At 38.5% G+C, this 27,106-nt stretch overlaps 1 protein-coding gene and 1 non-coding gene across 4 annotated transcripts; both read right to left on the reverse strand.

The window, feature by feature from the left end:
- Window positions 1-1,206: 1,206 nt before the first annotated feature.
- NT5C1B (5'-nucleotidase, cytosolic IB) lies at window positions 1,207-26,861 on the reverse strand. 3 transcript variants are annotated; one of them, XM_040496132.1, is made up of 12 exons: window positions 26,746-26,860; window positions 21,223-21,347; window positions 19,371-19,460; window positions 18,852-19,034; window positions 18,103-18,240; window positions 16,337-16,768; window positions 15,829-15,996; window positions 14,599-14,728; window positions 12,056-12,178; window positions 11,482-11,666; window positions 3,428-3,469; window positions 2,840-2,927 (listed from the first exon to the last, which is right to left on the reverse strand). In XM_040496132.1, exons 2-11 carry the CDS (start codon window positions 21,253-21,255, stop codon window positions 3,458-3,460), a joined length of 1,494 nt encoding a protein of 497 aa, XP_040352066.1. In that variant the 5' UTR covers window positions 21,256-21,347; window positions 26,746-26,860; the 3' UTR covers window positions 2,840-2,927; window positions 3,428-3,457. The 3 variants fall into 3 exon arrangements, with proteins under 3 accessions (XP_040352064.1, XP_040352065.1, XP_040352066.1); XM_040496130.1 differs by lacking the exon at window positions 3,428-3,469 and having other exon boundaries at window positions 1,207-2,927; window positions 26,746-26,861; XM_040496131.1 differs by lacking the exons at window positions 3,428-3,469; window positions 18,852-19,034 and having other exon boundaries at window positions 1,207-2,927; window positions 26,746-26,858.
- Window positions 15,110-15,212, reverse strand: LOC121044630 (U6 spliceosomal RNA). Its single transcript, XR_005797395.1, has one exon. It is a non-coding gene; the product is annotated as a U6 spliceosomal RNA (small nuclear RNA).
- Window positions 26,862-27,106: the final 245 nt, after the last annotated feature.

The raw sequence follows: 27,106 nt of genomic DNA on the forward strand, positions 1-27,106 counted from the left end.
TCTGGTTGGTTTAGCGTTGTATCAGAATCTCCTGGAGGACTCATAAAAAACAATCCACCCCCCCCCCCGCCGAAACTGTAGGGTGCCAGTACGAGTTTAGAATTCAATAAGTTCCAGATGGGACCTGAGACTTTGCAATTCTAACAAGTTCCCAGGTGATTCTGATGCTGCTGATTTGTGGACCACAGTTTGAGAACTGAAAACCATTGTCATTGGTCTCTATAGTAAAAGGCATCCTCCAATGGTCTTATTTCATACTGGCAGAAATACAGTGGGAAAAGCCCATTCACTAGTGCCTCCACGCCTCCCTCCAGGAGGCTATTCAACGTGATAATGGAAGGGAAAGTGCTTTGTACACTGTAAAAATGATACAAAGATGCGAGGTCTTATTGCCACAGGGACCCATCTTCAAGCTGCAAACTTCATAGCTTTAGACCCGACTTTTCTCAAGTTGTCATTCGTTCATCTACTCACCCATCTGGTATATGCCAGGCCCCTGCCCTGGGAGAGTCACAGAGAAATAGGACACCATTTCTTCCCTCAATGTGCTTATTGTCTTGTACAGAGACCTCCCCTGCTAAAGCCCCCATTCTAGAATCTTTAGGATAAGAGAGGAGTCACACAACTTGTACAGTTTGAAATTAACTCCCTAGATTATTTTGATAAACTCTCCTCCACTCCTGTACATTTGGGAAGGATATAACATGCATTGAACACGCACATAGAAGAGGGGTTAGAATGCCAGAAGGTTTCGTGTGAGTGCTGAAGGTAGAGCTTACAGGTGGGAAGGAGCACTGTCCCTGAGGATTCCACAAGGCACCAGAGAAGAAGTCACCAGGGGTGGGCCTTTATTTCTTCCTTTTGGTAATTTGAAGTTGCCTCTCAAGCTCACTGATCCCAGAGCACATCTGTTTCCTCTTTCTTTTTCTACCTATCCATGTCTTTTTCATCCTTAAAAGCTCACCTCGGTTCTCTCTATAGTCTGACCACATCCAGCCCGCACAGATCTCTTCCTCAACTTCCATGTGCGACCCTCTCTTGGCACTGAAGACAAACAGCTTTTTGGGGTTGACTATATCAGTTTGCATGCTTGACTTACTCTAAGGGATTGTTCAAGGTTTTAAATTTCCCAAAGGACAGGATTATGTCTGAGTTTCTCTTGTGGTCTTCACACTGGAGAATGCATAGAAAACAGTAGGTACTCAGTAAGTGTCATGACTGGTATATTTTGGACTAGCTTATATCAAATTAAGAAAGAGAGCAAAAGCTATATGTCAGCAACAGTCTTCTTTACCTAGAGCCGGGGCAGAATATGTATACATGGGTGTAGTAGAGATAGAAGTGGGGGTAGAAGAAGCAGGAGAGAGCATGAAGAGGAGAGGAGGCGGCAAATCCTCAGACCTGTTATGTAACTGCTATGTAACTGAAGCATAGAACATAATGGGATGACTATCTGTTCAGGATGGGTCCTATGGCCATGGAATTAATAACAACTTGAAGTGGAAGCTGTATATTCACAGAGAAAACAGAATGTAGCTTTTGAAGGAATCTCAGTCCTACCATTTATTAGCTGCACGTTATTGGACAAGCTACTTTTTCTTTGCGAGTCTTAAGTCCTCCATTGGTAAAAATGAGGGTAATAATGTTCTGTTACAAACATTTGGTTTGATGAGAAAATGAGGTTAACGTGAAAATAACCAGCTCACTGTGCCTATTATGCAGTAGATTATGGTTAATAACCAATAGATGTTTCTTGAAATCAAAAGAAAAATAACAAAATAATAATAACAACGAAAGGCTGGGATATTACACTTCATGTCACATTTTGAAGTGGTAGCCAAAGCTTTTTTTTTTTTTTTTTTATGTAAACATTGGACCTACCTGCCAGGCCCAGAGCCAGAGACTTCAAATATGAAGCCTTGTAGTCTAGAGGTAATGCACCCTCGGGTAAGCTTCAAAGAACCTTCCCCAGGTTCTTCAGGTTCTCCAGACCTTCTGTTTGGAGCTCATCTTAGATGGAAAGTGCCCTCTATGAATAACCTGCTGATTTATTTCTCAATGAGCAGTGTCAAACTTGGTGCAGGAGTCAAAATTGCAGGTGGAGTGACCTTTTCATTTTGCATTGATTAAAAGCCTGGTCACAGAGGCAACAGAATACAAAGCTCCAATTTTCAAGAGTGTATCTAACCCTACTCTTTCCTTCTTTGAAGACCAATATTCTACAATGATGGTGGGTAACAATTCAGTCAACCAACATCCAAACATGAGCAATGCTTTGTAAAAATAACTAGACACCTGAGATAGCCCATTAAGTATTCACGCATTCAGGTTCTAAACTTATCCTAAAGAGTCATCAATATGACTTACACATAAAGGTAAGTGCAGTGGTATTCAACAGCATTGATAGCTCAGAGAGAAGTAGCTTGAAGGTAACTTGAAGGTTCAAAATATTTTCAAAATATCAAGAGGAAACCTTTCCAAATGAACTAAGTGCTGAGGTCCAATCATCTGAAATACCTATCTAATTACCCTAGAGATCCACAAAAGTGGCTCCTGTAATACCAGACTCACTGCTTTATTTCTCCTCCCCATCCCTAATTGTTCATTTTTTGATTAATGCCATAAGGTACATGAGCTGTGATGGTGCCGAATTTCTGTGCCCCTTCAATGTGGAACATGTGGTCATCAAAGAAAATGTGGGGCCTTATCTTTACCAAGATGGGACCTTTGGGGGCTCCAGCAAGGAAAAGAGCTTCGTCTATCTCTAGACCCCAGCGGCGAAGGGTTTTCAGCACTCGGGCGCCTGAACTGGCTGCACTCCTGGCTGTAACCAGGTAGGTCCTGATAGGGCAAAGTAACCGTTCGTCTTTGGCATAAAACTTCTTTTGCAGTCTGCCTAAATCTTCCAGAAAGCCTTTTAAGGGACCCTGTAAAAGGAACATATGTCATAGCTGTGATCCAGTGAGCTAAAGGAAGTGAATGCTGAAAAAGCAGAGGCTTATAAGAGCTTATAAAAGGATATAATACTGCATTAGACTGTCAGTATTCTAAGGCCGATGGCAAAGTCCTGAAACTCCTTGCGTTTATGTGAATATGTTTCCTTTTGTGGAACTATCCTTGCATTGCTGGAATAAATATAGGATGACCATATAATTTATCATCTAAACATAGATGTTTTAAGAGTGAAAGAAGTTTCTATACAAAGTTAAACCAGGGCAAAAGACATAAATTATCCATGGCAAAATGGGATACTCTAAATAAAGTCTGGTTAATCACTGAAGCACTATTTTGGTTTGCTTTTTGTGAATTGCACGTTTTATTATTATAATTTATGCTATGTTATAATATATGCTAGTTAAGTGACTTCTTGGCTTGAATCTAACCTTGTCTTATATTTACAATTACCTTTGTATATCTTCACACTTACTTTTATCTTCATCTTTCTGAACACTTAGTTCTAGCTGTTTCTCTGGAATAGAGCAAGAATTGGATTCTGCTATATGATCCAATATGGAAGTCTTAATTTTTTAAAACAAAGTTGAGTTTTAGGCCATTTATATTTATTGGCATTACTAATATATGCGATAATGGTTCTGTCTTAGGATTTTTATTGTATTTTCCTTGTTCATTGAGTATCTTTTTTCTTTGTGAATGTGTGTATGTGTGTTTCTTCTAACATTTAGGAAGGTTTGTAGTATTTCCTTATATTGGTTACCTTTGTAACTTTAACTTTTTATAGTACTTTTAGTCCTTTATTTTTTAAATATCAGACCTAGTGTTTTTTTATAATGAGAAATAATGAAATTACAGTCCTTCTTTACCTCTCTTTCATTTTCTGTTTCTTTGCAAGCATCCAATTTTACTTGGTCCCTCTTCCTCATTTTCATTATTAAAGATTCCTATATTTCTATTTATCAGTTTTACATCTTATCCTTTGATCATTATTGTAACTGAAGATATCAACATACTTATTCTTCCTTGAATTTTTTTCCTCCGCATTTTTCTTGTTTTCATTAGTGATATAATTTCTGCATTGTTAGGACATGTAATGTGTACTTTCTTTTCTGTCACCCTAATCCCTACAATTGTTTTAGTTTTAGCTCTATGGTTAAATATATTCTGCATCCATTTGTGCCTCCGTGTTTTTATTCATCTACGTGTGGGCCAATATGTGTCTTCTAAACTAATTTTCCCAAGAAAATCTTATGGAAATAACAATCTCTGAGAATATAGTATGTTTTCAACTGTTGATCTATTTTCTTTACTTGAATAAACTTTTGGCTAGATATAGAATCTGTGATATATATTTTCTCTCCAAGTGATTTTATAAGTAGTGCACCACTGTCTTTTGCTATTGAGTGCTGCTGTGGAGAAAACTGAAGACAGCTTGATTTTTTTCCCCCACTCATTTGTGCAGACTGCCCAAAGAATTACTTTTTCATCTTTGATGTCAAAATTTTTTACTAGGGAATTTTGTTCTAGTTCCCAATTACATAATGTCACCTTTAATCTTTATTCTTTTAATAGTTTATTTTTTAAATGTTTTTATTTACTTTTTTTTTTTGAGAGAGAGAAAGAGAGAGAGAGAGAGAGGAAGAGAGCGAGAGGAAGGGAGGGAGAGAATGAGCTGGGGAAGGGCAGAGAGAGACAGAGAGAGACACAGAATCCAAGCAGGCTCCAGGCTCCAAGCTGTCAGCACAGAGCCTGATGCGGGGCTCGAACTCATGACTGTGAGATCATGACCTGAATCAAAGTTGGACACTTAACTGACTGAGCCACCCAGGTGCCCCTAATCTTTCAATAAATCTGACAGTTTCAGATATTTTATTTATTTATATTTTGATATAATTTTGCATCTTTGTATTTACCACACACAATCCTCTCCTCCTCCCTTCAAAACATAATTTCAGTGTTTTCTTCAGGGATTCCACTTATGCATATGTTGGATTTTCTTTACCTATGATAGATTTCTGTCATTTTTTTCCTCTGTAAAATCCTATTTTTCAATTTTACTCATTTCCAGAGTTCTACCATTTAACATTTTATTATCTCTCCCTTGATTCTTGCATTTCCACTTTATGACCCTGACCCTGCTTTATTACGTTTTTAAAAGTCATAGTAAATGTTTAGTCACAATTTTTACCTATGCTTTGGCCACTATTTCTAGTGAGAGACTACATCTGTTATTAGATTTTGCCCTTTCTTGCCTTTGTCTCAGTATCTTTGTGTATGTTCTGTGCTGCTTCTGTTTTTATTACTCATCACTGAAGCAGACTGGTTTTTCTGGGAACAATTAGAGAGTTTATGGGGGAAGGACAAGGATAGTATTGTAAGACTGACTTGTTTTCAATTCAAAAGATCCCTTCCCTGCTGTCCTGGAAACAAACTGTTTATTTATAAACATGACTTAACAGATGATCTTTTGTCTATTTAGATCTAAACATTATTTAGATCACTGTTTCTCTAAGGCTGCAAATATCAGGAAAAAAAACATGTAAAATTCATTTTCTAAAGGTATTCTAAAACTATTAACTATTTCTAAAATTGGCAACAGCAACAAAGGGGGTATGGTGACTGTTGGCAGGATCCACCCTACTAATAACTAGTTTGGCTTTGAAACATAGAGGAATACAGTTCTCCTACTGCTTTTGAGTAGTTTCCAAAGGGAATAAATAGGGACCAGTTTATGTCACCATATTCAGAACGGGTGTCCGTATCATCCTTTCTAGAGACAATTTAAATGTAAAAACATAGGGATGCCTGGGTGGCTCAGTCAGTTGAGTGTCTGACTTCAGCTCAGGTCATGATCTTGTGGTTTGTGAGTTTGAGCCCTGCATTGGGCTCTGTGTTGACACCTCAGAGCCTGGAGCGTGCTTCGGATTCTATGTCTCCCTCTCTCTGCCCCTGCCCCATTCACGCTCTGTCTCTCTTTCTCTCAAAAGCAAGTAAACATTAAAAAAATAAATGTAAAAACATAAATCGGTTAAAAGTAAAAATTATAGAAAAGATATGCCATGCAAACACCAGTGAAAAAACCCAAACCAAAACAAATAAAAAAGCTGGAGTGGTTATATGACTATGAGACAGAGAGACATTACATAATGAAAAGGGATTATTTCACCAAGAAGACATAACAATCCTAAATATTTAGGCAGTAAGCAGAAGAGATTAAAAATACATGAAGCAAACACATATAATTGAAAGGAGAAATAGATTAATCCCCAAACATACTTGAAGGCTTCATCCCTGCCTCCTCAATAATGGATACAAGAAGTAGGTAGAAACCTACTGCCAATATGGAAAATTTGGGCAATATTACCTAATACACTGTCAATTTAATCTAATTGACATGTTTGACTACTCAACTTAACAATACAGAATCAACATTCTTCTCAAGTACACATGAAACATTAACCAAGATAGACCATATTCTGGGCATAAAACACTCCTCAATAAATTGAAATCATATAAAATGTATTCTTTGATTACAACAAAATTCTATGTGGAATCGATAAGAATGAGATATCTAGTAAAATTCTAAATACTTGACCAATAACCAACTTCTAAATGACCCATAAGTCAAAGAGGAAGTCAGAGGAAAATTAAAAAATAATTAAAATTGAATGAAAATTACAAACAACCTATCGACATTTGTGGGATGCCATCACAGCATCATTTAGAAGAAATTTTAATGTATTAAATGCTTATTTTAGAAGTCTTAAATCAGTGTCCTCAACTTCCATCTTTAGAAACTTAGAGCTGGCTATTGAGAAGATAAATAAAATTGTTGTCTAGCTAGACTAAGAACAGGGGAGAACCACAGAGAAGACAAATATTACTAATACCAGGAATGAAAAGGTATACATCACTACAATCCTAAAGATAGTAAAAGCAAAATAAGAACATATGAAAACTTTATGCTGATGAATTCAGTGACTTCAATGAAACAGGCAAATTACTTTAAAGATACAAACTCATAAACTGCCGGAAAGTAGGACAAAAAGAGAAAATCTGAGTAATAGTTTATTAAAAATAATTGAATTTTTAGTTAAAGCCTTCCTACACAGAAAAGTCCAAGCCCAGATGGTTTCTCTGTGAAAGTCTACCTAATAGTTGAAGAAGAAATAATACGAACTATACACAAAGTCTTCCAAAAATTTGACAGGAAGAAAATATTTCCCACATGATTCTGTGAAGTTAGCATTATTCTGTAAGGTATTACCAGAAAGGAACACTATAGAGTTATATATCCTTCAGGAGCATAAAGGCAAAAAAAAAAAAAATCCTAAATTATATTGTTACAAATTGAATTTAGCAAGATATAAAAAGGGTACTACAACATGACCAAGGTGAATTTATACCAGCAGTGCAAAGCTGCCTCAACATTTTTAAGTACATCAATGTAATTTAGCTGTCAACATACTAGAAAAGCCACATGCTTTTCTCAATACATGCAGGGAAGAAATTTGACAAAATTCAACATGCATTTATCGTAAAAACTCTTAAAAAAATAGGACTAGAAAGTAATTCCCTTACTTGGCAAAGGACATCATGAAGAAAACAATAGATAATATACTTAGGAGTCAAATACTGAATGATCTGTTCCTAAGATCAGGGATAAGGCAAGGATATCCCCTCTTATCACTCTTATTGAACATTCCACTGAATTCACAAGCAAGGGTAATAAGGCAAGAAAGATAATTAAAAGACATGCAAAATGGAAACATAGAAATAAAAGTGTTTTTATTCAGTCAATATTGTCTATGTAGAAAATCTCAAATCATCCATGAAAATTTTACTATACTAACTAGTGAATTTAACAAAGTTGCAACATACGAAGTCAATATGCAAAATCTGTGATAACAGATTGTAAATCAAAATTTTAAAGTACCAATCACAATAGCACCAAAATTATGAAATACTTAGGTATTAATCTAACAAAGTATGTGCAATATCTATATACAAAAACATTTGAAACACTGAAAGATATCAAAGATGACCTAAATGAATGGAGAGATGTACTATACCCATGGACTGAAAGACTTGATATTAGGACATCCCCCTGCCTCCCCCAAGTTTAAGCTATAAATTCAACACAATCATAATAAAAATTCCAGCAGAATTTTTTTTTTCAGGAATGGACAACCTAGTTGTTAAATCTATATAAGAATGCAAAAAAAAAAAATTCAGAATATCCAAAAGAATTTTAAAAAATAACAAATTTGAAGAACTCACACTACCTGATCTCAAGACTTACTATAAAACTGCACTTATCAAGACAGTGTGATATTGGTAAAAGCATGGACACCTACATTAAAGGAACAGAAAGCCAGTCTTTTTCACAAATAGTGCTGGAACAATTAGGATATCCATAGGCAGTAAAAGTGAACTTAACCAATACTTTGCACAAATACAAAAGTTGATTCGAAATAGGTCATAATCCTAAAAGAAAAAAACCCTAAAATTATAAAATTATGTGCAAAAACATAGGGAATATATGTGACTTTGGCAAACAGTTTTTACATATGACATTAAAAGCATGATTCATAAAAGAACTAACTGATAATTTGAACTTCATCAAAATTGTAAAATTTTGATCATTGAAAGACAATGAATGGTATAAAGAGAATAGAAAGACATGTTTGTCTTGAGACTGAGTGAAAATATTTGCAAAACATATCTAATAGAGGACTTGTATCTCGAATATGTTAAGAACTCTCAAACTTAAATAATAAACCCAATACAAATGAGCAAGAGATTTGAGCAGATATTTTTTCTAAAGAGCATATATGATGGCATATGTTCAATATGATTTATTGTTAGAGAAATGCAAATTAAAACTACAGTGAGATACGGAACAACTTAAACAAACAAAAAAACAATTACCAGTACAAAATACTGGTAAGTATGTACTGCAACAAAATCTCATATATAGTGCTATTGGGAATGCAAAGTGTATGGTCACTTAGGAAAATAGTTTCACAGTATCTTATAAAATTAAACATATACTTAACATGTGACCTAGAAATCCTACTCATAGGTGTTTACCCAAGAGAAATGCAATCTTATGTTTGCACAGAATGCTGTATGCAAATGCTTAAAGTGGCTTTATTTATAAATGCCAAAAAATGGAAACAGTCTAAATCTCCTCCAACAGGTAAATGGATAAAGAAAATGTGGTACATCCATAGAAGAGAATATGACTCAGCAATAAAAAGGAACAGATGCTACTGATACATGGAATGGCATGGATGTATTTCAAATGCATTATGCTCAATGAAAGAAGTCAGATTCAAAAGATTGTATACTGTGTGGTTCCATTTATGTGACATCTGGAAATGGCAAAACTATAGGGACAGAAATTATATTAGTAGTTGCAGATCCTGGAGATAGCAGGGTAGGATGACTACACAGAGGTATGAGGGAATTTTGTGAGTATATTGAGTATTTTGAATTTGGTCATGGTTTCACAATGGTATACATTTGTCAAAACTCAGAAGCATCCAATAAAAATAATGAATTTTACTGTATATAAATTATACATCAAATGTTATGATTGAAACACACAGAGACACACACAGACGCATACATACACACAGAGTTGGAGACCACTGTTTGAGAATGGTGAGACTAAGTAGGGATCAAATCAGGAAATGTCTGTTACTTGTTATAGTGCCACACTGGAAGCTTATAAGCCACCAGAGAGTGCCCAAGTTAATCTTCTCTAGCTGTTTCATTTTCTGGGGACTCTCAGCTCTCCTCTATTTGAGACAAGTGGGACATTGTCATGACCAAGCTGCAAGTCCCATGACCAACATACTTGAAAGGCTTGGGTAGGAATTGTACTTCAGTTGTACTTCTTTCTCATCAGTGGAACACATTGGCAATACCTGATATTTATAGAAAAGCTACACTTACTATGTAAAAAATAGCATCTTTATGGGGTGCTTGGGTGGCTCATTTGGTTAAGTGTCTAACTTCGGTATGACCTCACGGTTTGTGGGTTCCAGCTCCGCATCAGGCTCTGTGCTAACAGCTCAGAGCCTGGAGCCTGTTTCCGATTATGTGTCTCCCTCTCTCCCTGCCCCTCCCCTGCTTGTGCTCTATTTCTCAAAAATAAACATCAAAAATAAGTAAGTAAGTAGGTAAAATAGCATCTTTATCCACTGCCAGAAGGACTGCATAATGAAAACAAGTATCTTCAGTTGAAATTTGTTGGGTATTCCAGCAATAACTAGCGTTGGGCTTCACAATTTCAATGTTTAATGGAAAGTTCTTTAACACGGAAAAGGGAAGTGATTAATGCAAAATTTAAAATAAATTTGATTTACCTGAGATGAGAAAATGGTATTTTAAGATTATCTTGAAATAATTATGATTTTGAATATTTTAAGTGTTCTTTTTTTGGAAATTTCCAAATTTCAGTAATAGACTACTATACAATGGAGTCTGAATTTCAGCAGACTTACTAAAATATAACAAAGGATTTTCCTCTCTATTTCTTAACAATGAACAACTTCATAACATAAGATCAAGTTTTCCAAAGAAGCTGTTAAGCCAGGGACCATGAAGTTATGTGCACATGTGTGCACACGTACACACACACACACACACACACACACACACATACACACATACACAGTTTAAATATCGCTTGCTATCACAAGGCAAATTAGTGAAACTTTTCAGCTTTCTGTTAGTCTACTTATACTTTTACAAGTATAATAAAAATAACAATATTTGTTTATTTTAAAGTTCAAGAAAAGCTGAAAAAAAGACCAATTAAATAATTAAATTCTTTGGTAAAATTCTTAGATTAAAACTAAATGGTCCATCAGTTTAGATTCAATTTAGAGAATAGCTTGATGTTTCAGATTTCCTTTGGTTCAGGAGTTGTAAGTTTTGTTTATTTCAGACTGTGACTTTAACATTTCAGTTCATGGGTTGATTCAAAAAACTTAAATATTCAGTTTCATTTTGATTCAGTGTTCATAGCTTGCACTTACTTGAGGCTCATTGTTTGATTCAATCTGAGCTCACACTTGTGCAGATTTTCTCAAATAATGCCTTTATTGAATTTGAGGTCTATGGTCAAAGAGGTCCATAAATGTTTACTGAACCTATTGGAAATCACTTTACTATTCTGAGAACGTATTATGTAGAAATGGTTTACTGGTAAACCATATTACCTCTATTACTTGTAATTTGGAGGTGAACCCATTATCATGAGAAGATCATAGAAACATTTCCAAAACAGGATAGATAAAAGAACGCTAAAACAAAACAAAACTAAAAACAAAACAAACCAAAAACAAAAAGTACCCAACTCGGCAGCAGATGTTTCAAAATGAGGAGTTCATGAAAGAAAGGGAGCAAAGTGTGAAGGATACGAAGTGAGGAATAGCCTGCCTAAAATAATTCAAAACATTTATATGTTGGAAAATAAGTAGATCAAAATTAATTAGAAATCACTGAACCTACCTGAGCAAGAGGCTTATTCTCAAATAGTGCTTCATGTTGAAAGAACTTGTCCAGCCCATGCTCCTTGGTAATATGTTCAGATTCATCCGAGAAGAGGACGGCATCCCCATCAAAGGCCACGCGGAGCTGTGTGTCACAGTAAGCCATGTCTTTGGCTCCATCAAACATAGTTGCAGAGGCGATCCCTGGCAGACCATGGAGATTTATTAATAGTCTTCCCAGAAGCGTCAGTTTCTTCTACCATTTTAATGATTAAAAAAAGAAAAAAACCTTTGCAGTATTTTTTTTTCAAGCTATTACCTGATGACTCAACTGCTCTTTATAACCACGCATCCCCAAACTATTGTTTACACACTGCCTCCATTTTCTATAAGGGATGGGAAAGTGTAAAAGCAGTTGTAGGACAATCACTGAGGATGTCCACCTCTAGAAGGTCAGAGCTCTAAAAGACAGCCTTAGGGGCTGCCACTCGTTGGAAACGCCTTACCAGAAAATTTAACAAACCACATAATCATATATGAAGCCCAATGAAAGTCAACACTAGCGCAAACCTTCGATAAAACCAAATGAATACCTTCTTGTATGGCTTCTTGTACTTTTTCAGAATCTGCCGAAAGATATAAGTTGGTAAGATATGCCTTCAAATAGCCAATGGGGCTTTTTCCACCAGTCAGACAGAAGCGGTCAATTAATAAGCCTATTATTGGGCAAGAAAGACTTTGTTATGTCAGAGACTAAAGACAATCTACCTACTATAAATGTAAATCAAAGTTATCATAGGAATAATTGAGTGTCTATTGAAGTTTTAAAATTCATAGCACTAATATTGAAAAACTGCTATATTACATTTAAAAAGCTATTTTATATAATAGTGGATGGGTTTGGTACATGATAATTCGTTAAGTATGTCCACGTAGACCATGACAATTTACCCTCACAACAACTGTATGACAGGCATTATTCTCATTGTGACACAAAAGGAAACCGAGACATAAAGACTTGTCTAAGCCCATTGGTTCATAAGGACTCTTGTCTAGACTAAAGCATAGTTCTTTTCCTTCAACCACAGGCTCTTCACTTGTTGAAAGAGATAGTTAATGTGTGGCTCTATTTTAAGTACCATTTCTGTATTTCTTCAGTAACAGTACAATAGTAATGACAAGCAGTGCCAGGATTTAAACTGTTTTCTAAAAACAACAACAAAAGGTCTGAAAGTGTCTCCTTCTTCACTTGGAATTTTAAATGTAATTATTTAGCAGACTAAATATTAAAATACCACTAAATGTCTTTCAAATCAACAACAATTAAAAAGCAAACGCTAGATGTTGGTGAAAGTTTTGTAAAACAGGTACCCATATTCACTTTAGATGAGGGTATAAACTGCTATAAGCTATCTAGAGAGTAACCTGACAATATGTCTCAAGAGCTTTTATTAGTTTATAGCTTTTGACCTTTTCATAGTTTATTCTAAGGGAATAATCTGAGGCTCTGATAAAGATTTATGTGGAAAGGTCTCAGCTCAGGATTATTTATAAAAGCAGAACACCGTTTAATGATATGAGAATAGCTGAATAAAGTATAACATTATGCATATGAGATAGTACATACCCATTCAAAGTATTTTTTAGGTACATGATGAATGGGTACCTGCATGTGATACAAAACAGACTTTTGAGTTTAGTCATTGTGTTTCATCTGTATGGACCAACAGAGTAGATAGAGTCCATTGACAGTTGAGGCAGAAGTGTTTGCTACTGTATGAACAAAATACTCTTGTTTTTCACTTAAGCCAACATTGGGCATAAGTGGCACCGAAGTATACTCTACAATCCCTTAAATAATATTAACTTAAAGGTCAGAAATTATTTGGTGGCATGGGGGACTTCAGAAATGATTAAAACACCATCCCAATTCGCAAGTAAATCATAGTTCCCTGAGCAGCCAGGCACGTAAAACAGATAATTGTAATCTAACAGGCCATACGTAGCAGAAGGAGACACAGATTGCATTCAATACTCCGAGAAGAGAAATGATGCTTCCAGGTGAAAGGTTGTTATTTCATGAGTAAGGCTGTGTGAAGAGATGGAGCTCAGTCAGTTCATTAGCAGAACTGTTAGGTCAATAACCATGATTCCTTATGCTACTAGCCATGATGGACCCAGTTTGGCAAGGGTCAAGAGACCTAAATCACCTACTAAATCAAATAAGGTTGCTGTAAAGTTAATAGCTGCCATAACTGAGTGATTATGCTGCTCATCTATACCAAACCTTTTATATACGTTCTCTTTTCATGTCATAACACTATGAAAGCTCCTTTTTTGAAAGGCTAACATTTTTTAAAGTACATCTCAGACATCAGCCTTATAATTAGGATAATGTAAAACTCATAATTTGTAAAATACATCTTGATTATTTATAAGTATGCCCACTTTAAACCCACTTTAAACCTTGAATATACCAAAGTTCAACCTTACTCTGACTTCACATACCCATAAGACTGGATATGTCACTTAAAGATAGGCTAAAGGTCCTCAGATAACAAGTCAGGTAATTCCATAACAGGAAAATGAGGATTTTTCTCTTAAAGTATCCAACACTTGATGGAAATGCTATGAGAAGACGAGAGTCAATCCAAATTTCCATGTAAAGGAGCAAAGACATTTTTGCTGGCATGGATCTGATGTGCAGGGAAAACAGTCAAGGAGAATTGAGTTGTTAAGAGTCGAAAGGAAAGGGGAAAACCTGTAAACCTTAGACATGGATCTGTGGTGAACAAGAAGTGTGATCACCCAGAGAAAGCCTCTGGGTTGATGGCTCCTTGAAGTCAAGTTCAGAAGTGAAAAACATAAAACAGAGAAATATATCGCAGGAGCTGGGATTAAGTCTTTGAAATTCACACTTGACAAGTTAAGTCCGGAGCTTTGGGCCCAACTCTGCTGAAGTTAAAAATGAACATGGCCTCTCTTTTTCTGACATAGGCAAATAAACATTCCTCACGCAGAAGGGGGTGTCAGTATCAAAGACGTTGCATTGGTTAGGCCACAGTTAGCAAAATGACATGGCTTCTCCCTTCCAGAGCAGCTAGCTGTTCTTCCACATGTTGTTTATTTTACTTACCATAGTGATTGACGCTGTTTATAAGCCGCACTCCCACTTGGGCATGGTTATTAGTCATCAGTACAATATCAAATAAGTCCTGTTCATTAGGATACAGGTCACGGAGTCTAGCATTGACATGCTGCAGTGCCTGCAGGTTACAAACATGAATGCATGTAAAGAGGGCCAGGCAAGGTGGGCATTGGAGTCTGGAGTCTGGAGAGAAAGGATAGCATCAGTGTCAAATTCAAGCTCTGAAGACTCTTCACTGAGAGATTACGGCTCCGTTAAGGCAGGGTTATGTCATTCATTCCTGTATTTCCAGCCTCTGCTACACAGGACATCAGTTAATGTTTGCTGAGTAGATAGGGAAAATTTGTTGAAAACCGTTACATTTGATTTCTTAGAATTATCTCTGTGGGGTAGGTAGAGGGAAGGATCAGGTTAACTCTTTTATGCTTTGTCTATTTTTTTTTTTTTTAGATTCATAAAATCTGCTTTTCCGGATCATCTGGTGATTATTTTTTATTGTGAAAATATAGAATGCTTCATGAATTTGCAGGTTTCCCTTGCACAAGAGCCATGTTAATGGTTTCTGTATTGTTCGAATTTTAGGATATGTGCTACCAAAGCACTTTGTCTATTTTTCAAACATGAGTCTTTAAAATAGGTTAGTGGTTTTCTCTGATGCATCTACCACGCCCCACAAATACCTTCTACTCACAACTTGTGGAGATGTCGTTTATTTGTCTGGTTATAATGTTATGGTGTAATATTTGTATAAGTTATATAGGGGATCACAAGTGCTATACATTTCAGTGTGAGTTCAGAGAACTTTACTTTCTCTATTAAAATCATGCCTCTAAGCACCAACCAAGATCATCTCGATATTGTGTTTGGGACAGCTAAACTGAATTTCATTTTGTTTCTAATGCTGGGATTGTAACTCATTATCATTTCCGGTTACCACTCCTTCTAGGAAGGGAACAAAGGTGTCTCTTACACATGTCATCATTAGAACTCGGCTGAGGGCCATGTCAGCATCCCAAATCTAGAACTGGAGACCCTTTCTCACCAGTCTAGGAGCCTCTGTGAAAGCATAAGTTGACCTGAGGTCAACTTGAAAAGGGCAAGAATTACAAAGGTAGACCAGTAATTATAAAGAAACCTCGATGAGTTCCCAAGGACCTGCCTGGGTCCTTCCGTCTCCATCCAGGGTTCTGACAGGAGGAGCACAGCTTTGGAGAGTACCTTGACAAAGCGGAATGCAGGCCCTGGGGTCAGGATGACATTCTCATTGGTGAGCTGATATTCCATGTACTTTTCTAGACCCTCTTCCTCGAAGATTTTCCTGCCGTCCACCATGTTGAAAAGTGCCCGGGATGACACAGCGATGGTGATGGCATGCTTGGGTTTGGGCTGCATAAAAGGGGTGCCAATGCGAGGACAGTCACACAGAAGGAAGGGATCAGCAAAGGGGCTCATACCAGGGCAAGGTGGAAAGGTGGAAAGAAAACACCTAGGCGTCCGCTTGGAGCACTGAGATGCTGGAGACAGTAAAGGGCTGAGATTCCGCAATCCAACACCCGCCCCTCCTCCAACTCCTGAACCTACAGGGGTGGGGGTTTAGGGGGAGGAGAAGCAGGAGGCTGGGCAGGACTTCCCTACACATTGGAGAGGAGGAAGGCTGGGGGAGATTCAGGCTGTAGGGTTGCAGAGAGGGGGAGTCCCGGGTCCCAGGTCGGTGGGCCACACTCACCGGTCGGGGGCGAGAGCAGCTGGGGGTCTTCTCATACAGAGTTCTCACGGATGCCCAATAGGCCTCATCATCTTCCTCCTCTTCCTCCAGCTGCTGCTGCCGGGGCAGTTCTGACAGGCAGTCGCGGTCCAGCTGGGTGGAGTAGGTCGTCCTGCGCTGGGCATAGGACTTCCATTCGGTGGGGGGCGTGCGAGGAGGGTATTCCCGTAGCTGCATGGAGTCCCGAGCGATGCCATGAGCCCAGGCTTCTGGATTCTCCTGCATCTTGCTGCTGCGCCGGGACTGGGAATAGGACTCCGGGGGAGTGGGAGGGCTCGAGTCGAGAGGCATGGGTGGCGTGGGCGGCGAGGGCTGCGCCGACAGCTCTTTCTGGGAGTCTTGCTGGCTGCGGGAGGTGGATGAAGTCCGGGAGGTTGTGGAGCTAGCGGGGAGCTGGAGCGAGAAAGTGGGAGTCTGAATTAGATGCTCGCCTTTCCCCCTATCTCTGCCTAGCAGGAGTAAAGGATCCTTGCCCTTCCCTTTGTTACATTTTTAGCCCTCAGTTGGATCCCGGTCATCCCAGCTCCTTTAACTAGGGCTTGGAGGGGCTCACATGTTTCAAGAACCCAGTTATTAGGTATTTCTGTTAAACAGACACAGAGACAGACTTCTTTTATTTTCCCCTCCTTCCTCCCCCCCTCCCCATCCCATCAGCACCTCACACTGTTTTTTGTTTGTTTTGTTTTGTTTTAGTATGGAGTAGATATTACAGGTCTTCTTGCCCTTAGGCAGCTGGCACATCGTTCCAAAGTTCTATGGCTTGCTTTCATTTTAACTGCTCATTCAGAGACCTCCAGGTAGGATGGAGGGCTTGAGTAAGGGACCTTGCTCACCACTGCCTTCATCTGTGACCTCCAGTTAACTATGAGCGACTAGACCAGATGCTCCCACCAGCAGACTCTACAAAACATCTGGAGGCATCTCTCTCTCTATTTGCCCTGTGATTAATGCAGCAATTGCTGGGAGGGTTGGTAGTCTAGAGAACCAAGGGTCTCCCTGTTGCCTTCAGTACTTTGTGCCAGTGGAGCTCATTTGGAGAGAATCATCTAATTAGAAAGGAAGTATACCTGTGCAGTAAATTATTAAGCACCTATATCTTATTTCAATTTTGATGATTGTTTCACGTGTTTCAAAAGACATTCTTGGTTAGATTATTGAGCCACTTTTCAAACAGGAATAGATGGATTGTAGGGATACATATTCTCCATCTAGGTCTGTGTCACTCTCTCTGTACTCAAAAACTCAATCTCAAAACTAATGTTTTCTTCTCATGGGACAAGGCTTCCATAAGGTCCCAAAGCACCACACAATCTAACACTTTTCAACAACTTATTTCCTTTGTTGATTTTTCCATCCCATCTTCTAAGGCTTCAGTACTCAGTTATTGAAGGAAGGAAAGATGGAAGGAGAAGTCAAAGAGCGTAATCATTAAGTGTACAGTTTATAGACCTGGTAACCCTGGGTTTTAATCTAGCTCTATTAGTGTTATTAATGTGAGATCTTAGGCAAGTTACTCTGTGTTTCAATTTTCTCCACCATAAAATAGGGCTTATAGGTTTGTTTGTTTTTTTTTAATGATGACTGAATTCGCTAAAACATGTAAAATGAATAGAATAGGGCCTGGCACATAGAAAGCATCAATAAAAAATTATTATCGTCATCATCATCATCATCATCGCCATTATCATTATTATATCATGTTCCCTTCATTTCATCTCCATCTCTACCTTAAGACTGGCACTCTTGCTTCTGGTTTCGTCTACTGATGGAGCTCTGGTGGATGGGCTCCGTGAAGTTCGTGACCACTGATTTCGCACAACGTACCCCCGAGAATCAGTCTTCGGCAATGGTGATTCTTGTGATTCCTTTGGAGGAGAGAAGAGACCCAGGAGCATGATGCCCCATCACCCACTCCTGCCATGCATGTACCTACAGAACAGCCATGTCAAGCTAAATATAGCAGAGTCCAGTGAGAAGGTCCCTGGCCTATATGATTAATTCAACCTTGATCCTTATGTACTATTCTAGCTCCGGCCCAATCCTAAACTCTGTGAGGGACAAACAGTGGGGATCCACCTGGAGGAGAATCCAAAACTAAGAAACAAATCTGATGTCTCCTATTTTTTTTACCTGTGACTCCTCTTATATGGAACATAGTAGAGTTGACCATTTTTCCTCCCTTTTCCCCATTTGTTCCCTTAAGGGTAAGCCTGTTAGCTGAAACTAAGAAGATGTGATTTACCATTTTTGACCCTACTACAAAGATGAGGGCAGGTGCCCCCTAAATGGGGCTGCAGCATGGCTCCAAAGCAGCTACCGAAGAGGGAATAGAGCACTGTGGCATTTCCTTTGGGAGGAGTAAGAATGGAGGACACCATGGAGAGGCAAGCGGAAGAGTTTTTATTCCCCATATCCTGCCCCTCACCCAGACTGCCTGTGGCTCCCCTTCGAAATCAGTTGTTTGATCTCTGCTCACCCTGATCATGGTGATCTGCCGGCCCTGCTCCCACAAGAGGCACATGTGAATATAAACACGTATTGTGCGGCAGGGGCCAAGAAGTACTGTTCCCTCCGCTGCACAAAGGCAGCGTCTACACGACGAGTGACCTCGCATGGGGCAACATCTCAGCAAGTGATTCGGATTGACTGCACGCCTCATCTGAAAGATTGTGCAGAAAATGGTCAATGCGATGGCCAGACTCCCCTTCCCTCCCTGATTTGAACAATGACCAGTCTCCTCCCATAGGCTGAGCAGAGAATATGGCTGTGGTTTCTACACCATATATTCTATATGAACATGGGGATGTGTACTGGTGGGGAAGGCAGGGACCAGCTTCTCCTAGTCTGTCCTTAATCTCTCATGAGAACATTAGGTTTACCTTAGTAGAAATCTCGGCAGCTCAGTCTTCTCTCCCAGAACTCCCTGCTGCCTTACATTTTCTGTTATGCTTTCTACTCTATAATTCACTCATCATATCTAAAGAGGTCAGCTCACCTGCGTGCTCAGACGAACTCCTGATTTCTCAGAATCCTTTCTTTTCTCTGTGTCTATGCTGTCTTTTGAGTTCTTCGATCCAGTATCATTCTTAATATGAAAACAAAGTGTATTTATTAATTTTTTAATCCTAGGGGCATTAGAAACCTTGGGTTTAGGAATGGGAGGATAAATAAAAATTAGAATTTGTCTCTTTCCCAATTTAAAAGTATATATAAATTTTAGACATTTTCCCTCTGTTATAACAGGCATGGGTAAAAATAACACCTATCAGAGAACTATATAAACAATTTTTTAATTTAGAAATTTGTTGGCTTATATATTGAGGCACGAGGTATTTATCATTTAAAAAATGATAACAAGGGAAATGCTATGGCAGAATTTTCTAGGGCTCAGCCAGACTTAAATTTAATGTGAAATTGCTCACACAGAATAATTTTTTTTCTCTCCATTCCTCTGAAGATTGCTGCATGAGGAACTTTTCCTTTTGCCACGTAGAATTAAAACTTCTCTTGTTTGTTTTCTTAGCAAACCAGAACTCCAATCTTCTGTGCATTTAAGCCTCACCAATATTAGCTTGATTTTTAAAATCAAGATTCTTAATCCCATGCAGATCTAATGACCGACCTGTCTTCAGTACATATTTTCTAATTACTCATACCAGCTACAGTGAAAGGATGGACATTTCTTAATTAACAAACTTGTAGGGAAGTCTGTGTAGGAGAGCACAGGGAGATAATTCATGTCATGGACAGCTAGTCAAATATTTTCATTTTCAATTGCGGAACATACCATTGTGTGTGTTTGTATTGTTTCATACTAATTCGGCAGCTGTAATGCAATCAAGATTAGCATTATTTCTGTTTTAAGAGCTCATCTTCTAGCTTAGACCACGGTGCTCAGGCGCAGTCTAGGCATAAAGCTCTTTGTGCATCTGTGTTAGTTGAATGATGGAGACTGTGACTGCAGAGAATGGCAGAGCTGTGTGGTCCTAGAACTGATCTTAAAATCCTCCTAGCCATTCTCCACACCACCACCCTAAAATCCCGTCAAAAGATATTTTAAACCCAATCCTTCGTCTCTATCCCTAGTATCATTGCCTTGTTCCAGATCTCAGATCGGTATAGGACTGCATTCTCAGAATTATAGACTTTTGATCAGGTTTCATAACTTTAAATCCTCCCAACTTCTAGATCTACCCCATCAATTTAAAGTGACCTTTATCAAACATAAATCTAATTATGCTTCATTTCCAGGTACACCCTTCATTTGCTTGGTTTTACAGACCAGGAGCCTCATGGTGCATCCTGCCCGCCTCCAACTCGCCCTCCACCGTACACTTTTATCTCTGTGTTTGCTTGTGCTAAATGACTTGCATTTGCCTCCATATCACCCTGTTTCCTTGTAACCTCCTCTTCTCTTTAATGTTCTTCAAAACCCAGCTCAGCATGACCTGGGAGAAGTTCCCAGAGTTAAACATTCTTTTATGTTGCCTGTGTCTTTTATACATATTTTCACTGAGCACTGAATTGTATTTTGTTTATATATTCTCTTTCCTACTAGGCTGTGCATTCTTCACAGATAGCAACAGTGTTTCCACCTCTTGCCACTGACATAGGAGTGTCAGCCCAATAAAGGCTAAATAATTCAATTGATTGCTACTGTATGCTCTAATCTCATTCTTCTCCATTCTTCATTTCCTTTATTTTCCTTCCCTTTTCTCCACATGCAGTCATTATCTGAAATGATTTAATTGTTGCAGAACATTCCCAGAGGTAATGCTATCTACATTTGTTGATATCTACATTTCCTTAGCTCTTTGGCAAGATTCTAGGACATTCAACTCACTCACCTTCTTTTTCTGTTTCAGAGATGTTTGACTCATTTCTTTTAACTGGAATTTCTTTTGTTGTTACGCAGGTTTTCCTCTCCCCAGCTCCATTTCCTGTTGTTTCTGTTGCTCTGCCTAGGTTTGCACTTAGAATGTCAAATTTATGACATCATATGTGATTCCATAGTAACAAACTGACTCTATATATATGACTATAAAAAAAGCAATAGTATTTCTTCAAATTTGAGTACATCTACTCATAACCATTCTTAGAGTTTTTAGGAAGTGATGTCTAAACAATGTTAAAATGTTTTATACGTAGCAATATCAATATTACTGCTTCCTTCTTTTTAAACATTACTATATTACTCATCAGGGAAACCCCACTGTGGATGTACATTTTCTGGTACTGCAAAATTGAATGGCAAACTCACTTGTGGCCCCGATCATTTATTATTGTTTACCCCAAAAGATTTTGGAGAACTTTATGCAATCTGGAGATGGTTTTTGACAGCTGAGGTTTTGTTCTCATGGAGAACAATGGAGTCTAGACCTGTTTTTAGTTTCATGTTGGGTGTTTCTTTCACAATGGCAAGGTCATTTCCATTTTACAAAGTCAAAGCACCTTCCCTTGGACCAGACAGTGTAGGAGAATGATACCTGCACTGTCGTTTTGCTATTGGCCCCATCCTCGAAACTTTAAGCACATATTTGTCCCTCTTGTGTACATACAGAAAATATACAATCCAGTCCCCAGCTCTGGTTTACAGGGTCTGCTAATGTAATGCATTTAATGGTTCTGGTTTTATCTTCAACCAGGCTCTAGGAAAGAGACTCACACACCAGCCTGAGCTGGTCAAACCAGCAAGGACTAAGGCAGATTTCCTCATCTCTTAATTGGAGTTAATAATTTAATTTGAATATCAGAGGAAGTTTTTGAAAGCTTTAATCAAAGTTCTCCAAGGAGTCTTCTAGATAGTAAAATACATTGGCTCAAGCTTAGAGGCCCTCGGTTTGAATTCTTTCCCCACTGTCACCCTGTACCTCACCCCCACCCAGTATCTCTCTGAGATTCTGAACAAGTGGTTTAATCTTCCTAAATCTCAACTTCCTTATTTGTAAAATGGAGAAAATGATGGTATCAACATCAAAATGCACACCATGGTAGTAATTGTGATAGTTGAAATAGTGTGAAGTACTTAAGACAGTTCTTGGCATTTATAAGTGATTAATAAATGTTAGCTATTACTGTGTTATTCATAATTATGCTATAGCTATACTAGAGAGTTCAAACAGAAAATCTCTAATCTCCAATGCAATCTGGTTGCAGGAACAGAAGTTTAAAAATGCCTATTGTTCATATACATGTATCATCAATCAAATGTCAGTTTGGTGGTTCTTCCCATATCCCAGACTCTCTAGCCCCACTGGTGAGACAGAACAAGGAGGGCAGGCTGGGAGGGAGCAGCTGTTAAAGCAGCAGGAGCAAAAGCTGGAGCGCTCTGAGACTTGCTTTCTATAACACACAGGAGGAAGGTTTTGCGGAGATGAAGGATTGAAGAGTCTGGTTTCTGCCTGGTTCTTGTAGCCAGGATCAGCCTTTGCTTCTTGTCCTTTCCATGACTCTTCCGTGTAAATCAGCCTCCATATGTTGCTGTTGCATCCATATGTAGCACACAGCCTCGGATAGACTATGAACTTCATGAGTGTTTTGAATTTTTTTCTGTACCAAGATTTAAATACGTCATTTTGTTGTGAGTGCTGAGGATGATGTTAAAGAATTATTCGTATTTTTTCAGATTTCCTCATTTGTCTTTCTTTATTATCTGCTGATTATTAACTTTGTTATTGAACACTGAAAACTACGCATACATGTAGGCAGTTGTGCTAGTCAGGATTCTCTAGAGAAACAGAACCAATAGGAGATATGTAGATATATCGGAAGACATTTATTGTGGGAACCAATTCATGTGACTGTGAAGGTTCTTCTGATTGCCATCTGCAAGCTGGAGAATGAGGAAAGCCAGTGGTATGAGTCAGTATCAGTCTGAAGGCCTGGAAACTAGGGTAGCCAATGGTGAACTCCCAAACCAAGGGCAAAGGCCAGAGAGCTTGAAAGACCCCTAGTTTAAGCTCTAGGGTCTGAAGGTCTCAGTATCAGGAGCTCTGATGTCGAAGGGCAGGAGGAAAAGGCGGATGTTATGGCTCAAGAAGAGAGAGAATTCACCCTTTCTCCACCTTTTTTGTTCCCTTTGAACCCTTAATGGGTTGGATGATGCTTGCCCACATTGATGAGGGTGGATCTTCTTTGCTTAGTCTACTGAGTCACATGCTAATCTCTTCCAGAAACATCCTCATATATACACCCAAAATCATGTTTAACCTGCTATCTGGGCATTCCTTAGCCTAGTCCAGTTGTTACATAAAATTAACCATCACAGCAGCATATTTCTTGTTTGTCTTGGGTTCATTTCCCCATGAGTTCAACCTTGGTAATAAAGCCAAGATACTACAAAGTTATGACACTGTCATGTACACTTTCCAGATCAACCAAAATCATTTTCCATAGTGAAATTTTCATTCTAGTTGTGGATGAAATTTTTTTATTTAAAAGAGTTCCATAAAAGGACTCTAAAAGACATTTTAGAATACCACAGATGTGTATAACTAGGCCTTTCCCATCTATTTTTGGCTAATGAATTTTGATTCTTGCCATGGTTATCGACAGGAATATACCCATTCCCTTGACAGAGCTAAGAGGATTTTGCATAGTCATTTGTGGGACATGACTCCTACTGGGTCATCCTTCTGCTATTTCTTATTTTCTTGTGAAGCTGTGATATTATGCAAAATTTCTGGGGACACCAGGAGACTCTGCTTTCGCCAGGAGATTTTCATAACGTAGGAGGCATATTGCTTAATACAACTAGGCACTAGTGCACTGGGAAGACTCCGAAGAATCTTTTTTTTCACTATGTCCATCCAGGTCTATTGAAATAAATATGGTGGAAAGTGGCTCTATTGCTCTCATAGCTTTTCTTCTCTGAGTCTAAAGATACACAAGTAACTAGCATGTCAGAATGTCAACAACATTTATTAATATTTTAAACTGTTTGTACATATGCATATAAATAAGTTCAAAGATAATGAAATTTAGTGAAAATTAGAGAGTTCAAAAAAAAAGGCACCTGTGAACTCAGTATCCTAAGATAGTCATAATTATATTCTTCCAAAATTTTTTCACCCATTTGTCTGACATTTAATTTTTCTTCCTTTGTAAAATATTATTAGAATTATATAGTGTATACAGTTCAGTATCTTGATTTTTTTCTATGCAATATTAAACACAGCTATTTTCATGATATTACTTGGTCTGAGTAATCATTAATTTAATGACTCCATATGCTCTAGAGTGGGTCTGCTACCATTTGCATAAGTATTTCCCTATTATTGAATATTTGGAGTATCTCCAGTATTTTGCTATTATGAATAATATTTTCCTGAGTATCTTCTTTCTCAGCTAACGTAAAGTTCTTAGTACAAAATCTTTCTTTCCATAGTGACTGGTACATTCAGACATGTATTGGATGGGCCCATCAGAACCCAAGTGCTCTTGATGGAGTGTTACTTGTGTTCAAGAGGGCCACATTGGGTTGGTTGGGGTTTAAGCAGATGGCATTTATTTTGATCTGACTTTGTTTATTGTCTCCTTTGGCCTCACTGTCCTGAAAATTTTTAATGAGCAGAGACCTGTATACCTTGTCCACTGCTGTTTTCCTGGTGCCTAGAACAGTTACTAGGAGGTAGCACAATAAATATTTCTTAAATAAATACACCATTCCCTTAAGAAATGCATAGCAGTAATAAGCAGGATACAGAGTGCTGTGATAACAGTAGTGGTGAAGATGAGAGGAGACCCACAAGGTCAGTGAGTAGGAAGGAGAAGTACAAAAACACCTTATTTTTTCCCTGTCTTTTTAAGTTCTTTTTCTAGATATCAGTGGTTCTCAAAAACAAACATGCATCAGAATGACCTGGATGGCTTATTGAAACAAGACTGTAGTAGGTGAATGGTTACACAAACGTCCATACCATGGAACGCTACTCAACAGTACAAAGAAAACATTGATTCTCACAACAACTAGGTGACTCTCCAGAGAATTATGCTGAGTAAAAAAAGCCAGTCCCCCAAAGCTATATTTTGTTTGATTCTATTTATATAACATTATTGAGTGGCAAAATTATAGAAATGGGGACAGTAGTGGCCAAGGTTTAAGAAGTACATGAGGCCAAGATGGAAGTGAATGTGGCTATAAAAGGGCAACATGAGGGGTGCCTGGATGGCTCAAGTGTCTGATTTTGGCTCAGGTGATGATCTCGCGGTTTATGGTTCAAGCCCTGTGTGGGGCTCTGTACTGACAGCTTGGACTATGGAGCCAGCTTCAGATTCTGTATCTCCTTCTCTTTCTCTGCCCTCCCCCTGCTTATTCTCTGTCTGTCTGTCTGTCTGTCTCTCTCTCTCTCTCTCAAAAATAAATAAGCATTAAAAATTTTTAAACGAAAAAGGGCAACATGAGAGATCCTTATGATGGTATAAGTATTCTATATTTTTAACTTAATTGTATCAGTCTCGATATACTGACTGTGATATTGTACTATAGTTTTGCAAGATGTTGCCATTGGCATATATTGGGCAAAGGGTGATGGTGATGAAGTTTTGGGGTGATGGTGGGGTTTGTGGGGTTCAGAGCTGATGGCTAAGAAAGAATTCTTGAAGACGTTTTTGGTGTAAAAGGATGATTTTATTAAAGCACAGGGACAGGACCCGTGGGCAGGAAGAGCTGGACTGGGGTTGTGTGGAATGGCTGGTTATATACCAAGGACTTGGAGTAGGTAAAATCAAAAGGGAAGTTTCCAAAGAGAATTTCACATGCTAAAGACTTGCTGGAAACCTAACTATTTTCAAAGCTAAGGTTGTTTTTCCCTCTAGCAAACAATTAACATTAAGACAGTAGGGAGTTCCTGGACTTTAGGCCATTGATGGGGTTGCCTTTTTCTTGTCAACTGGTGGAGACTTATTTATTTTGTTTTTGGGTAGTGGGGGTGTCCAAAGAATATCATACAGGTCCCACCTGGCAGGGGTGGGGTGCATGGGGGAGGCTGGGGGTGTGGGGGGTGGGTAGTGGTGCTGTTAGCCTGAACTTGACCATCAGCTGGCCCACACTCTCTCATTAATGGGATGGTTCTGTATTATTTCTTATAATTGCCTATGAATCTATTATTATTTCAAAATTTGTAAAGGTTTACTTTATTTAAAAAAATATACATTGATTGTTGGGCCTCCTTTCCAAGGTTTGTGATCATGAGGTTGGGATTAAAGCCCAAGAAACTGAATTTGTAATGAGTACCCAGATGAAGTTGGTGTTGCTTGTCTGAGAACTACACTTTGATAATCACTGAACAAGAGTAATTAGGAATTCTTACCACTCAGAGTAGAGCTCTAGCTAGCCCACACTTAACCAGTTCAAATAGTCTTCTCCTTACCTTCAATTTTATCTGTTGTGGTAAAATCCACCCTCAGTGAAACTGCTTCTTGGATGGGCCCAAGAAACCCCATTACTCATGATGGGGCTTTATCTTGATAGGGAAAAATCTGTTATAAGATGGCCGACAGGACTGATAGGGGAATTCCAGTCCCTGCCTGAAGACTCCCCTTCCGGGTTCTTCCCGGAAGAACTGCTTGCCCCTGGCACCAAATTTCTACTAATGAGGAATGCAGAAGTAACAGACTACAAATTGTCCCCTCTGTTGATGTTCTGGGCTCAGACCTCTGGGGAATGAACACCTCGGAACCCACCAGTGTAAAATAAACCTCCTTCCTTCCAAGATCTGCAAGTGCCACTTG

This window comes from Herpailurus yagouaroundi, unplaced genomic scaffold (assembly GCF_014898765.1).
Source record: "Herpailurus yagouaroundi ecotype Mexico unplaced genomic scaffold, PumYag 188, whole genome shotgun sequence".
Classification (NCBI taxonomy): Eukaryota; Metazoa; Chordata; class Mammalia; order Carnivora; family Felidae; genus Herpailurus; species Herpailurus yagouaroundi.

What these genes read in the sequence shown, in the direction of transcription:
- NT5C1B (XM_040496130.1), bottom strand. Translation starts at nt 21,255, where the DNA reads ATGAGTCAAACATCTCTGAAACAGAAAAAGAAG. An exon ending in GGCAGATCACCATGATCAGG is followed by an intron (nt 18,241 to 18,851) that starts GTGAGCAGAGAT and finishes TCTCCTCCAAAG; the next exon opens with GAATCACAAGAATCACCATT. An exon ending in AGAATAAGCCTCTTGCTCAG is followed by an intron (nt 2,928 to 11,481) that starts GTAGGTTCAGTG and finishes TTCCTTTTACAG; the next exon opens with GGTCCCTTAAAAGGCTTTCT.